Source organism: Rhamphochromis sp. 'chilingali' (genome assembly GCF_963969265.1).
Source record: "Rhamphochromis sp. 'chilingali' genome assembly, chromosome: 16".
In the NCBI taxonomy this organism is placed as follows: Eukaryota; Metazoa; Chordata; class Actinopteri; order Cichliformes; family Cichlidae; genus Rhamphochromis; species Rhamphochromis sp. 'chilingali'.
This window is the reverse complement of record NC_137943.1, coordinates 27,410,422-27,424,301: the sequence shown is the minus strand read 5'-3', so window position 1 is coordinate 27,424,301 and position 13,880 is coordinate 27,410,422. Positions and strand designations below refer to the sequence as shown.

Here is a 13,880-nt window from a genome sequence, read left to right as displayed (position 1 = left end):
AAATGTACAGTTATCAAAAACATCTTGTAAGGGGGAAATCCATTTAAAATAAATCAGTAGTTGAATGAATTTAATGTAATGTAAGCCACTGAAGCTTTTAACCAATAAACAAAGCCTTTATTTTAGTTTGTTTTATTAAAGTGTTCAAAATCCTGTGGGATGAGCTTCTTTTCCTTTCAATGAAAGAGAGAGATTATATATTTCCCCCCGCTTTTTCTTCTTCTTTTTTTTTTTTTTTCTAACATCTGCCAGAATGTGTTCTGGGTAATAATGACAGTGCTTCCTTTTACAGGTAGAGGGCAGACTGTCAAAATGAGAACTTTGCACATTATAAAAGGAACCACATTTTCAGTATTTAACAAGAATCGGGTCAGGTGTAACAGGTAACCATATAACAAACTTGACTGTGAATGTCACCCCCTTATTTTCAACTTGTAATGCCAACTAAGGAGCCAGTTCACTGTGTAGGCTTTTCCATTTTCATTCCTCATGACTCATCCTTGAGGTGCACATCAAATGTTCCTATTTCACTTCCTTCTGCAGACACCATAGCGTATTAAAAACACGACAAAGATGGCCCAACTCACACACTTCATTTGTGTTCATAAAAGGACCTTTTTATTTTATCGTTTCCCACAGATACACAGCGTACTGCTGTTCATTTTCCATTATTCACGTCATACAAGTCAGGAGCGGGTTAACAGTACGGTTTTACAGCTCTAATAAAGCACACAGTACTGTGTTATTGATGCAGCAGTACTTACAACAAAAAGCTTTTAGTAGGATCAGTGATGAACAGGAATAGATAGCTGAGAAAGGATTTAAAGAGGTTTAACAGCACTGTGAGCAAACACATATATAACTGCTTCCATTTCTCATGCAAATAATTGTATCATTACTACAACAAAGTAAGAGTGGAAGTGTTTTCATTTTTTTTTATCCTCTCAGCGGAACTGAAGTGGACTCACACGCAGACCAATCACGTCCTTGCCGATCTCCGTCGCCTAGAAAAAGAGGAAACATTAAAAATTAGTGGGTGGGTGGGTGGGTGGGTGGGTGGGGGGGGGGGGGGGGGGTGGTAGTTATAGCAGAGATGGGCATTTAAATAAATAAAAAGGAAAAGTGAAGGCAGCATATTTAATGATATAAAAATAGAAGCAGGAGCTTAGAAGTGGTTAATAAAATTTCTGCTACTTTGTCATGACAACCACATCTGAAGATTTGAAAAGGTTTCCACTCACTAAGCTGAAAGTGAACTTGACTGATAGTATTGCCTTTTTTCTTGCAAATCTTCAACAGATATTACTGTATTAATATTATTTATTAATAATTATTGTTATTATTATTAGCCCTTATTCCCTGACTGAAGAGAAAATACCTTCAAACATAAACAATTTACCAGGTGTTCTCATTAAAGATGGTTACAGTTTCAGATCTGAGTGATCAAGAAACTTGAGCATTCAGACCAAATGTTCTCTCCTTTACTAAATGATGGTCCCTAAAATTTTATATACACATTTGTTTGGTCTACCTGTGTGACCCTGCAGATCTGGCCTTTGTAAGGGGGGCAGTAGCAGGCTCCAGACAGAGGGCACTTCTCAACGGGGCGTCCGCGGTACAGGGGAACGTAAGAGGCAGCGCACAGGTCAAATGGATTGTGGGGGTCGTAGTTCAACTGGTGGGCGTCTGTCAAGTTCTTCTCACAGGCTGCCAAAATCTTGCGAGTCTAAAGAAGGAAATATTTTTGCAAAGGAGATGATGGCAAGAGAATGACACCAGCACAATAAAGGCCATCTAATAAAGACAATTATAAAATAAAAAAATAAGTTATGAGTGATGAACAACTAACCTGCTGTGCAACATCTGGCTTGGGCCCAAGTTCGAGGAGACGTCGTGCGAAGCCTGCAGCTGTCTTAAAGTTACGCAGTTTGAAGAAGAGGTTCAAAGCTGTGCGCAACACTAACACCATGTGGACTGGCTGGAGATTACAGTGGGTGAAGTAAGCAGCCATCTGCAAGGAAAACAAACATTTTTTTGAACATTTTCATCATGCTTTGGTGATTTTTTTGTGTGAATCAGTGAAAGCTTCATTGTGTTTTTTTTTTACCTCACACAACCTCTTCTGCTGTTCCAAAGTGTCTTTAGGCAGCTTCTTCCTCTCAGTCTCCATGGTCAGACCCACTATGTACTCTCTGCATATTGTAATCAGCTGCTGAGCCTAAAACACATACAACCCAGTTAAGTATCTGAGCACATATAAATGTGTATCAGCATGTCAACAAAATTAGTTTATCTGAAAGCCACAGGAGCCATGAGGATCATACAGGCAAGCTTATTAGGTCCATTACAAATGGATTTTAGAGATTAAACAGATCAGGTTCAAGGCATGCTTGTTGCTTACCTCTGCAATCTCCTGTTTGTTATCAACCACCAGCAGGGGTACAGACAGAAGGATGACTCTGAAGCGCTCAACGGCGTCCTCAAATCGTCCGGCTGTGGTCAGCTGGTAGCACTGCTGCAGGCGGGAGATGAGATCAGAGAGACGCAGGCCCACAGCAGGCAGCCCCTGCTTTGCCCCACAGTCCTGAGAAGAAAATCAAAGATAAAAAAAGTCATTTTCTATTTTGTGGAATCAATTAGAAACTATGAAGAAAAGGAGCAGATATATCAATAAAAAATACATCCACCAAATAGACAGCTGTACCTTCCAGTTCCTTTGTGGGTGCCCACGCAGGCAGGGCAGGGACGGCAGCCCCAGGTAAGATGTGCGTCCTCTGGACAGAGTCTGCATGAAAAGCGACTTATAGGGGCCAAAGTCCACAACTCCAACCTGGTCGTGGAGCAGCTATGGTAGAAACAAGCAACAGTAATTAACCATTTATGCCTTCCTTTTTAAACGATGATATATGTTATCAAAGGGAACCAAAAATAAATAAACTGTGTTGGAAAACACTATGAGCGGACCCTCATTGCAGTTTCAAAGGAGCCGGCCAGGATATGATCCACTGGCAGCTGGGAATTGTTGCACCACATCTGGGTTGGACTTGTGCCCTTGGTTGGTGGGACAAAGAAGCCGTCCTCTGTTCCTCCACCTGCACCAACTGGTACATCCTGTTGATTGGTGTAAAGATAGTATAAAGTACTCAGCTTTATGTTCTTTTCACATTTAATATGAGAATTTTTCTCTCTCTCACCAGCTCTGGAGGAAGATCCAGGTCTTCCTCAACATCCCATCCTCCTCCTTCCTCTTTCCCCAATCCTTCCTCTCCTAATCCTTCCGGAGCATCCACAAAGCCATCTGTGAAGAAGAGAGGGAAAGATACACATTTAATATTTTTAGGCTCAAGCAGTACACTGAAAGTTTGAAAAAAGAAAAGAAAAAAATAGAAAATGATTTGTTAAAATCAGTCGGAATTTACCTTCATCCAGCTGAAGCTCAGCATCATCTCCCCAGCCCTCGCCTCCTGAAGTATCCATGTCCAAGTCGGCAGCCATCTGACCAGCTTTCCCTACAACAGGTGAACAACAGGTGCCCATATTAAATCCCACACGTTTCTACAATTACTTCATCTTTGAATTCCTTTAAAAAAAGCAACACTGTTGCATATTAGAAAGATATTAAAAAAACAACAAAAAAAAAAAAAAAACAACCAGCTGTTTTAAAAGCAATCCAAGTCCAGGCAGAAAACTCAGCTCAGACCATGGACGTGAGTCTTTGGATATCTGGATCCAGATTGTATTGTGATATTTTCTTGAGATCATCAAAGGGATATCTCAGTTTTTCTTATTTAAATCTGGTATGTATTTGCAAAGATATGTCAAACATTATCCTATCTAGCAATGCTAAAGAATCGTTCCAAATATTCATCAGCTGATCACTTTCAGGTTGGGCCAAGTTGCACCTCTAATAAGGTTTTGCTCCATATGCAACTTTTGACTAACCTGCTAACAAACAGACAAAACCCAACCAATCACATAACCTTGTTTGGAATTAAGTATTAAGTGTCTCCATTCTTGGTTCCATTTGAACAAAGTTAACATGGATGAAACTTTAAAGTATTATGTTCCTTTTCAGTCCATCGTGGCTCTTGACTTACCCTTTGCTGCAATAGCTCCCTCAAAGAAGCCCTTTGAGACGGTGAGCAGAGGCCAGTTAGTGTCTAGAGGGTTGATGGGTGGAGGTGGCTGCAACAGCTGTGCATTAGGATCAACCTCTGGCACCTAAAAGTTACATAATAAACCATTTTTAAATTAAAATTAAGCAATAATTATGTTATTTATCAACATGAATTACTGTATTGTTAAAAAAAAATACATATTAGGTTCACTGCTTCTGCATGTTATTGTTTCCCATAATTTGTGTAGGAAGAATGTTTTGTGAACACACCGTCTCCTTTTCTGGGTCAAACGTCTCTTTTAGTGCCTCAGCCTCTTCATCCAACCCGTGTGTGGCTGCAGTCAGGTAGGCCAGAGACTCTGCAAGCATGCACACAAACAATTTTGCATGATAACTTGTCATTTTACTGCTATAAAGGCTGGCAAACAAAATACGACAGAATATGAGTGAATGTTGACAAATTAACTCACTTTGTCCACAGTTCTTCAATATTCTAACCCTTTCGCTGACGTCTCCCAGGTAGAGTGCTGCCTGGTAGTGACCGCTCATGTCCTTTCTGATCTCAGCTACACAGACAACACAGCCATTAGAAATACTGAAAGAGAACATACACACCTTTGCAACATGTAACATAAAGAATAGACATCCTCACTCACCAATCTTCATCATCTTGCGTAGCTTGGCCAAGTTACCAGTGATGAGGTAGAGGAAGGTGAGCTTGTCAAAGTTCTTGGTCCTCTGATAGCACATTTCCACGACCTGGTGGTGACCCTGCAGCAGTGCTGCCTCACCCAGACGCTCCCAGCAGCTGCGCTCATCCAGGGCTTTGGCTGCTTCCAGAGCCACCTGGAAGTACAGAGATGAGATTTTTAATTTTGCACACAGATCTCAGTCTCACTGTGATTTGATTAGAGCTCATCATGCACAAGACTTCCATCCTTATCTTAAAAAAATGATAGAATAGGTACAGCAGTCTTTGAGTACTGCTGCCAGCTCACCTCGATGTTCCCACACTCCAGAGCCAGGCTAAAGCGCGTCTTCTCATCTTTGACGAAGTGCAGTGCTACCTCGGGGTAGCCCTTCTTCTGCAGATAGGCAATGATAGACTGACCTACCAGTTTGGCATTGCGCACCATGTGGAGCACCTGAAGAGTAACAGGAATGATCTCAGAATTAGGAATCAAATGATTCCTGGCAAAAATGTAATGCTGTTTAATATGAAACTCAGATTATCACTGCACAGTTCTGGTGTTTAATCTCCTTAAATATACTCAGATTATCACTTCAAGGACACCACCCTTAAGAACCGACCTCATCATATTTGCGATTGACCAGGGCCAGTTTGAAGCGGTACTCTGTGGGGTCGATGGTGAGCACACGGGGCCTGCACTCCCTGTCCAGGCAATAAACGCTGTTGCCTCTCACGCGGGTCACATAGATGGGCAGGTCCAGGGTCCTGATGATGCCATGATCACTACAGGAACACAAAGAATATCCTAAGTTAGACATTTTACACTGAACTGATGCTTTCTAACTGTGAAAGATTTGAGCTTTTCTGTCCAGAGAATTTAAAGCAAACAAACTTGTATTTGTCTTTAAAACATAAAGTTGGAGCTTTGTTTTTGCTCAAATCTCTAACTATTCTAAGTCACTGCTGTGCTTATTTTAAAAGACATGTGGGAGCACAACACTATCAAAGAAAACAAGCACTAAGGCAACATTTTAGCTCACAACTTTCTCAGTGACAGCTTATTTTGTTGAAGCTCTACAGGTCTGTGTTAAGAAGTTTGTCCCCAGAGACTTGTGCCTGTGGGAATAAATTAACACTGCCTTTTCTAAGCAGCACATACCCAGACGTGAGGGCGTATTTGATGTGGTTGGAAGTGGTGTAGATAAAGACTCCGCTCTCATCCCAGGCTCCACTCTTCACTCTGATGTTCTCGTGAATGTTGCACAGACTTTCCAGTTTACGGTTGCAGATCATAATTGCTGAAGGGAAGGGAAGAAAAAAAAAAAAAAAGAGAAAAATCAGATTTAGAGCTTCCTTTGAGAACCAGCAGAGAAAACTTTCAGGTTTGAATATTTGTTGGTCAAATCTGCAGATATTCATCTCATCCACTCACCGTGTTTAGCCAGCAGAGCCACGTGGCTGGTGTCTGCGCTCCACACCACGTACTTGACCTTAGAGATTTTCACGGTGGCCAGGGAGCGTTTCTGCTGCACGTCAAACAGCGTGACGCCATCGGCATCACGCAGCAGCAGTGAGCCTGTCCCGGCGTAGAAGATCTCCTCACAGCTCGGCACCTGGACTTTCTTCACAATTTCATTCTTCAGATTTTTAATCAGCAGCTGCAATGGAGAAATGAAGAAAGCACTGTGATGAATAATTATAGATTAGGACAAAAAGCAAAGTAAAAAGTTTTCTTCAAATATTTGCAGGCTTCACAAGTCACATAATGGACTCTTGACTGTTTCATTCGGAGATTAACGTGCCAGACTGCCTTTGATCGATCATTTGTAAAGAACAAATGATTTACTGATCAACACTTTCAGTTCTTTTTATAGAATTAACCAACTTTTCAAAAAATCTTTTAAAAAGGGATTTCCTATATATTTCACTGCTTTGTAAACTTTCATATGCACTTACAGAGTGCATACGGTCCAACACAGCAAATCTGTTCCTGGCCACCCAAACGGCTGTCAGACCAGAAGACCTTTTCCCCTCCGGTGCTGGAATTTAAAAAGAAAACGCAGCCTCTTGTTACTTCATTCAAGGAGATACAAACTGGAGGCATATAACATTCAATAAGTAAAGGGAAAAAAAAAACAAATGTTTTTAGAGTGTGAGAAAAAACATAATTAAACTGTTGGGGTTTTTTTTGTTTGTTTGTTTTTTTACCATCGGGGTTCTGAGAGTCACTTTCTTTGGGAATTGAGTACAGGTCATAGGTGCTGTTCTCCAGGTTGGTTGCTCTCTGCAGGAGGTAAAGAGCATTTCGATAAACAGATGCGAACCAACACACTTAACTGAGCAGTAAGAGATTAATGTGTGCGAGTGCATTTTCACTGAGAGATACTTACAGTGCAGAGCAGGACAGCATTCTCAGCGGGATTATAAGACATGCTGAACACTGGGAACTTAGACCCACTAAGTTAAGGAGAAGGTAAAACAGGTAAAATTGTTATTTTAAACTAGACAGATTTTCATTTAAAAACAAAAAACCCACGAACGACAAAAAACAAGCACTAGCCCATAATTTCTTAGACCAATTTCTTTTTGGTCTAAGAAAGGAATTCTAAGAAATTGCACTCAAAATGCTATCTCATGCACACCACACCTACCTGCGCAGCTGCATAACAGCCGTGTCTTTGCTGCTGTTGAAGTCCAGCTGGCGGAGGAAGCGATCCTTGACGTAGTAAAGCATGTTGCCATGTACGGCGTAGGCTGGACGTTCACGCTCCAGCTTGAACACAATCATACCACTGTCATGACCTTAAGGACACAAAACAAACCATTCGTCAGTGCAAATTTCACACGTACACACTGTATTTTTTCCCCTCCTCAGGAAATACATGCTAGACATTTCCTGTTATTAGGCCATGTGAACTTAAGAGAACCATTAAAATCTTCTTTCTTTTTTTTTAATTTTCCCTGATATGCAAAGGATCAGCTTCAAAACTAACCAAACAACTACTTTGCAAATTGATGTTTGAACTGTTAATGTTCCTGTTTTGATCAGATCACTGTCAGCACTTACCTGCAGCAAACAGGTTGAGGTTTGGGTGGGCACCCAGCACCCAGAAGCGGTCGTGATCACGGCGGAAGGTCTGTACTCCGGTCCTTTTGGACATGTCCCACACCCGGATGCTCTTGTCCTCAGAGTTGGACAGAATGAGCTCCTGGCGTGGGTGGAAGATGGCACAAGACACGTTGTTGTAGTGCCCACGGCATGTATCGAGCTCCCATGCCTTGGACTCTGAACACAGGTGGGGGGAAAAACAAAAAAAAGGAGAGATAATTAAAGACAAAAAAGAAGCAGAAACATTTACAGCAGGAAACAATTAGTGAAGTAGTCAGCTTAATGAAATACCTACTTCTTGGCACATAACAGAAAAGTCAGGGGTTTTAGCTTCTGTGAACATCAACTTCTAACACTCATGTAAAGTCACTCACCATTCATCCTCCAGATCTTCACCTGCCTGTCATCAGCTCCAGACACAATGAGAGGCATGGTGGGGTGGAAGGCTGCCCAGTTGACCCCACGATCGTGACCCTGAACATAAACATAAGCTCAAGTCACACAGACAGCTGTCATAGCATGGCATCAATCTATATGAAACTAAACTGTGTTACTCTCCGTGAAGCCATTATAGTACCATTAAATAATTAATATATCACACAGAAACCATAAAATAGTACATTAAAACAAAACCCAAGCAATGTAGTTTTATTACCTATAACTGAATATTTCTGACCTTAAGTCATAATCACATACCCCTAAAAAAAAAAAAAAAAAAAAAAAAAAAAAAAAACAACCCACAGATTCAACTGCCAGCTCGGGCTAAAAGCTGGTGTTTTCCACAGACAGAACTGCATCATGGACTTTTTTGATGATTTGAAGAAACCTCATTAATGCTAATTAATCATTAAAAAACAAACAAACAAACAGGAAATCCAAACAATATGTGAGCGGAAGACTACAAACTGACATTTCCCTGTAATGAGATACCAGGAACATATGAAGGCTCCCTCACTGGTAACCTTTAAAGGCTGATTCACTCAAATGACCACAACGTTTACAAAAGCTACAAAGTTGCTTCTCACCTCGAGGACGTGTTTAACAACAGCATCAGAGGCACCAAACAAATCAACACCAGAGATGCCGCGCACCTCTGTCTCCACAGCACCTGGAGACAGGTTCTTCTTCCTCAAACCTGGAACCATCAGAGAGCACCGCGTGCAAAGGGGGGAGCCATAACCAAATTAGACAGGGCACAATAGAGGATCGGAACATGGGAAAAACAAGATACACATTATTTAGATATCAAATTTGGAGAATCATCATTGGAGAAGAGAGGCCACAAAAGGGGGGTTTAAAAAACAGAGCGCACTTTTGTACTACTGAACACACACACAGGTTTGAAACACACCAACACAACCTCTGCTTTCTCATTGACTGCCAGCTTGAGTCTGGAAACAATCATTCCTGCAACAGTGCTTTGATTGGTTTAATTAATCATCAGATTACAGAAGAAACCGGAGTAACTTGTGATTTGGATGGATAGCAGAGCAAGGTAGCTGATTATTTCAGAGACTCAGCAAAATCAGGAAATGAAAAAAGATGGAGAAAACACAGCTTGCATTCATGATTCTTGCCTGTTAAAACAATGTGGTGAGCAGATAGTACAACAGCACAGAGAGAGATGACATGGGAAACAGAAATGACACTAGGAACCCATGTGCAGGTGTGGATGTTTCCAGGGAGAGCATGGGATAAGGAGGACACAGGGAGTGCATGGACTTGGCTGATGGAGGTGGAGTGGGTGGTAGCTAGCATTGTAAAGGTGAGCCTCGATGGGGTGTTGAGTATCAGGACTATGAGTCTTGGAGTTTGCTTTCTTAAAGGCTCATGCACATTTCAGTCACAATGTTTAAATGACGTGCAGTTAGTATAGTCTGAAATGCCACAATTACTGGTTAGGAATGAGGATGACAACAATAAGTTGCAATGACTACAGGAAATATAAACCTGTAGTATATTTCATGTTATTTTTTTAATAGTAGAGCCAGTCGTGCAAATGTCATAGGTCATATAGAAATATGGGACAGCCAGAAAGTTTAAGTGTATAAAAAAGATTAACTCTTTTTTAACCAATTAATGTTTTTTGGATGCAAAAGCAGTATGGATTTTCTATATTGTGAGTATGAGTGCAAAGTGACCCCCTTAAAGCTAAACTTTAAACTTACTATGTATTTATCATAAAAAAAATGAAAACACATGCTGCAGTTAAGTCATGTGATAGACAAGTTAGAAAAAAAAAAAAAGTACAAATGGATGCAACCATGCTCAAGTTAAATGACATAAACCCAGGATTGGTGAATGTTAGAACTTATGCATGTTCACATGAAAGGAAATGAAAGCAAATGAGTGCAGTTAATCTAAAGACAAGAAACAGGAGAAAGAAAAATGACAAGATTTTTACAGCATGCACAGGCACAGAAACACCTCTCCAATTATCCATCCATGTGGATTTTATCCTTTCACTGTGTATCTAACCCAGAGGTGGGCAACTCCAGGCCTCGAGGGCCGGTGTCCCTGCAGGTTTTAGATGTGTCCTTGAACCAACACAGCTGATTTAAATGGCTAAATTAGCTCCTCACCATGTCCTGAAGTTCTCCAGAGGCCTGGTAACGAACTAATCATGTGATACAGGTGTGTTGACCCAAGGTGAGATCTAAAACCTGCAGGACACCGGCCCTCTGGGCCTGAAATTGCCCACCCCGATCTAACCTGTAAGGCCTTTCTCCTTTCAGAGCTTTTATTTACAGTGTTGTATTAAAATAATAAAAAAATAGCACACCATAAATTTGTTCCACTGCATCTAACACTCTTACCATCTATCAAAAGAGAGGTGTTTCTGCAAACAGCCCACAGAGTTTTATCCTCTACAAGTTAGAGAGGAAGAAGAGGTTTAGGACTTCACTTCGGTCCTGCTCCTGTTTTCTTCCTCCTCATCTGTACCACTCTGCTCCCAACCCCTCCCCCAAAACCCAGCCCGCTGTCCTCTGGTCGGCCATCCCCAGGCCCTCACCGGAGATATCCCACACTCGCACAGTCTGGTCCAAACTGCCCGACACCACCAGGTCCTCAGATGGGTGGAACTGGGCACACATCACGTAGTGATTATGGCCAGTCAGCACACTGCAGAGAAGAAAGAAATAGGAAACATAAGAAATCAGGGCAGACCACTCATTTTCATTATTGTAAATTTTAACAATTTTCATTCTTCTGTTTATTTAAAATCTCAATTAAACATCCTAACTATGTGCAAGTTGTGAGAAACAACAGTTTAAACTTTACACAGTGTCTTACCAGACACACGTCCTGGACTGCCAGTTCCAAATGCGAATCGTCTGATCATCTGAAGCACTCAGAATCCAGGGGTACTCCTACAGGCAAGGTGACAATTAATGTAATAACTTAAGTCTAAATTGTTCTAACATAAAATACAAAAACACCCAAAAACAGAAAGAAGTACTAATCCAGTGGGGTGACAATATAAAGGAAAACCCCTTAAAGACAAAGTGTTTACCATAATATGTAGTACTGTACTGAATCCCAGCTTTAGTGTTGTTTACATTTGTACAGTGCTCCACCATCACAAATACAACTAATGATTTCTATCTTGGACTTGGAGACAACATATCTTAAATGATGGGCTAAGATCTGGTGACTGGAAAAGCCATAACATACAAGTTGCATAATTTAATCTAATCCAGATTGGTGGAGGCCATTCTGGAAGAGAGCACTTCACAGGATAAAAGGTGATAATTTTGTATACCTCCATTGATTTGGACAAGTAGTTCAAAATATGAGAGTCACTGTGGGAGTCAAAGGTTCAAGGTTTTCCTATAATTTGTCACTTGTCCATTTTCTATGTTAAAACGGCAGGACAACTCACATGGTGAAAGAAGGTGGTTCTGATGTAGTCAAGATGCCCAAGGAGGGTGAAGAGACAGCGCCTCAGCTTGTAGTTCCACACCTGTACACAACAAGAATATTTACTCAGCTCTCACCTAGGTTTCATATTACAGTAGTGCATTAAGACATGGCAGCACCTTTGACGTTTAGGCAAAATATTAGAAATCCTGAGTATGAGATACTGCCTCAAACCAAATAAATACAAAAATAAGCACTTGAACAACATTTATCCAGCTTCATGACATTTAATGAGAGTCTTGATGCCACAGCAGTCCCACCTTGATTTTGTAGTCATCTCCTCCAGACACAAACAGTGGCTGCTGCTTGTGGAAATCAATCCCTCTTACAGGCCCTGATGTGAGATACCACATTAAAATCACACCTCATTTCCATTAATAACACAGTTTGTAAGCTAAAGCAGCGTACTCCAGCTAAAACACCGTCTTACCGTCATGCTCATCGAATTTGTCAATAAGTGTACACATCCGATAGTCCCACAGCTGGATGACTCCGTTGTGCAAACTTGCAAGAACCCACGGCCGTTTGGGATGGAAGCTCAGGCCTGAAATGTAAAACAGCTCATCAGAGCTCTTACAGAAGAGGCTATTACACTTCAGACGACCAGCATCATCCTAATTTACAGCGGCTTTTTAAACATGCAAAGTGATGTTAGCCGGACAGCTAAGGACACGTACAACTACTGTCCATTTATCGCTACATCTGAATAAGACATAATAAAGACAAATTAGTTACAGACAGTCGGAGAAAAAATCTATTTAAAAACAAGAATAAAGAGAGAATTCTGGCTGAATAATCAACCGAGGACGATAACGTCAACTAGCTAACGTTAGCTTCTTTGCTAATAAGTAGCTAGCAGACTCTTACCTTTGACACGGGCCGACTTCGTTTCAAATTTTGTTAACATCGTTACTGGTGAACCGCAAAGCTCTTCTTTTTAATGCTGAGACAAAACTCAGTCAGAGCAAATAATTAAAAAGGACGAAACTTTGCAGATTGGTTGAATCAAGCAGCCTGACCACCTTCGCCCATTTAGTTGATTCTCCTTTTTCCTGACACGTAGTCCGTTTTGTCTTCCGGTTTTGAACAATAAAGTTTTGCGACGAAAATCTGACGCAGAAAGTTCCACGGCAGCGGCGCGTAGAAATGTAACCCATAGACAAGACATCCGCGACTAAATGCCGTCATAAAAAATCTAATCTGTAAATTGCTAAGCACTTCCTAGACGTACGAAATAAGTATACGGACTCGGATAAAGAGTCATTAGCTTCTTTAATAAAGCGGTAAAAATCTAAGAGACAAAGAGGTTATTCTTTAAAATGTCAATGTCATGAACTCGCAAATTGTATGAGATTAAAGTGACAAATTTACAATTAAAAGAACTTAATACGTATTGATCAATACATTGATTTGTTTTCTTCCTAAACAATTATAAAATTCCTTATTTCTAAAACCGACTGCAAGTAATAATTTGATGACGTCATCTGCTGCAGACACGATACGTGGCACGCGGGGGCGCCTGTAGTGTGAAGTAATGCATTTCCACTGGATTACAAAAAAAACCCCAAAAAGCAAAAAAAAAAAATAAAAAAAATCAATAATCTAGGATTGCTACGAAAAGAAAGTGGACTTCTACACATTTTTTTCCTTTTTAAACGTCTCAAAATACAGTTGTGATCAGAAGTTTACACACACTTATTCATAGGCATGAATATCGTGATAATTTGGGGCTTTTAGTGATTTCTTCGACCTGTTCTTTTTCCAGGTTTGGCTGATAGGACATCATACATCTTTAATGACTTTAAAAAACAGTCAGAATAATTCTTACTGGATATTTGACAACTCTTATTGTCAGACTTGGTAGAATTCATTTATAGTGACTGGTTTCATAATCATAGTCTACAGATTTTGAGGTCAGGGCTTTGAGAAGGCCATTCCACTGTCCTGTTGGAAGATCCAACCATGTTTCAAGTTTCAAATGTGTAGCTGTTGATTTGAGGTAACATTAAAGAATTTAGAAGTAATTCTCTTTCTTCATTTTT

The 13,880-nt window shown here is 40.6% G+C and overlaps 1 protein-coding gene across 1 annotated transcript; it reads right to left on the bottom strand.

The window, feature by feature from the left end:
• Positions 1-595: 595 nt before the first annotated feature.
• On the bottom strand, positions 596-12,910 carry copa (COPI coat complex subunit alpha). Its single transcript, XM_080861237.1, has 30 exons — positions 12,706-12,910; positions 12,269-12,382; positions 12,099-12,172; positions 11,801-11,881; positions 11,212-11,288; positions 10,931-11,040; positions 8,943-9,052; positions 8,292-8,391; positions 7,876-8,094; positions 7,460-7,610; positions 7,199-7,265; positions 7,017-7,092; positions 6,765-6,847; positions 6,241-6,466; positions 5,968-6,106; positions 5,429-5,591; positions 5,116-5,262; positions 4,774-4,963; positions 4,588-4,683; positions 4,388-4,476; positions 4,098-4,221; positions 3,420-3,509; positions 3,195-3,298; positions 2,965-3,111; positions 2,705-2,845; positions 2,402-2,584; positions 2,108-2,218; positions 1,850-2,011; positions 1,532-1,726; positions 596-1,004 (listed from the first exon to the last, which is right to left on the bottom strand). The coding sequence occupies exons 1-30, from the start codon at positions 12,743-12,745 to the stop codon at positions 945-947; spliced, it is 3,669 nt and encodes a 1,222-aa protein (XP_080717363.1). The 5' UTR covers positions 12,746-12,910; the 3' UTR covers positions 596-944.
• Between the last annotated feature and the right edge of the window lie 970 nt (positions 12,911-13,880).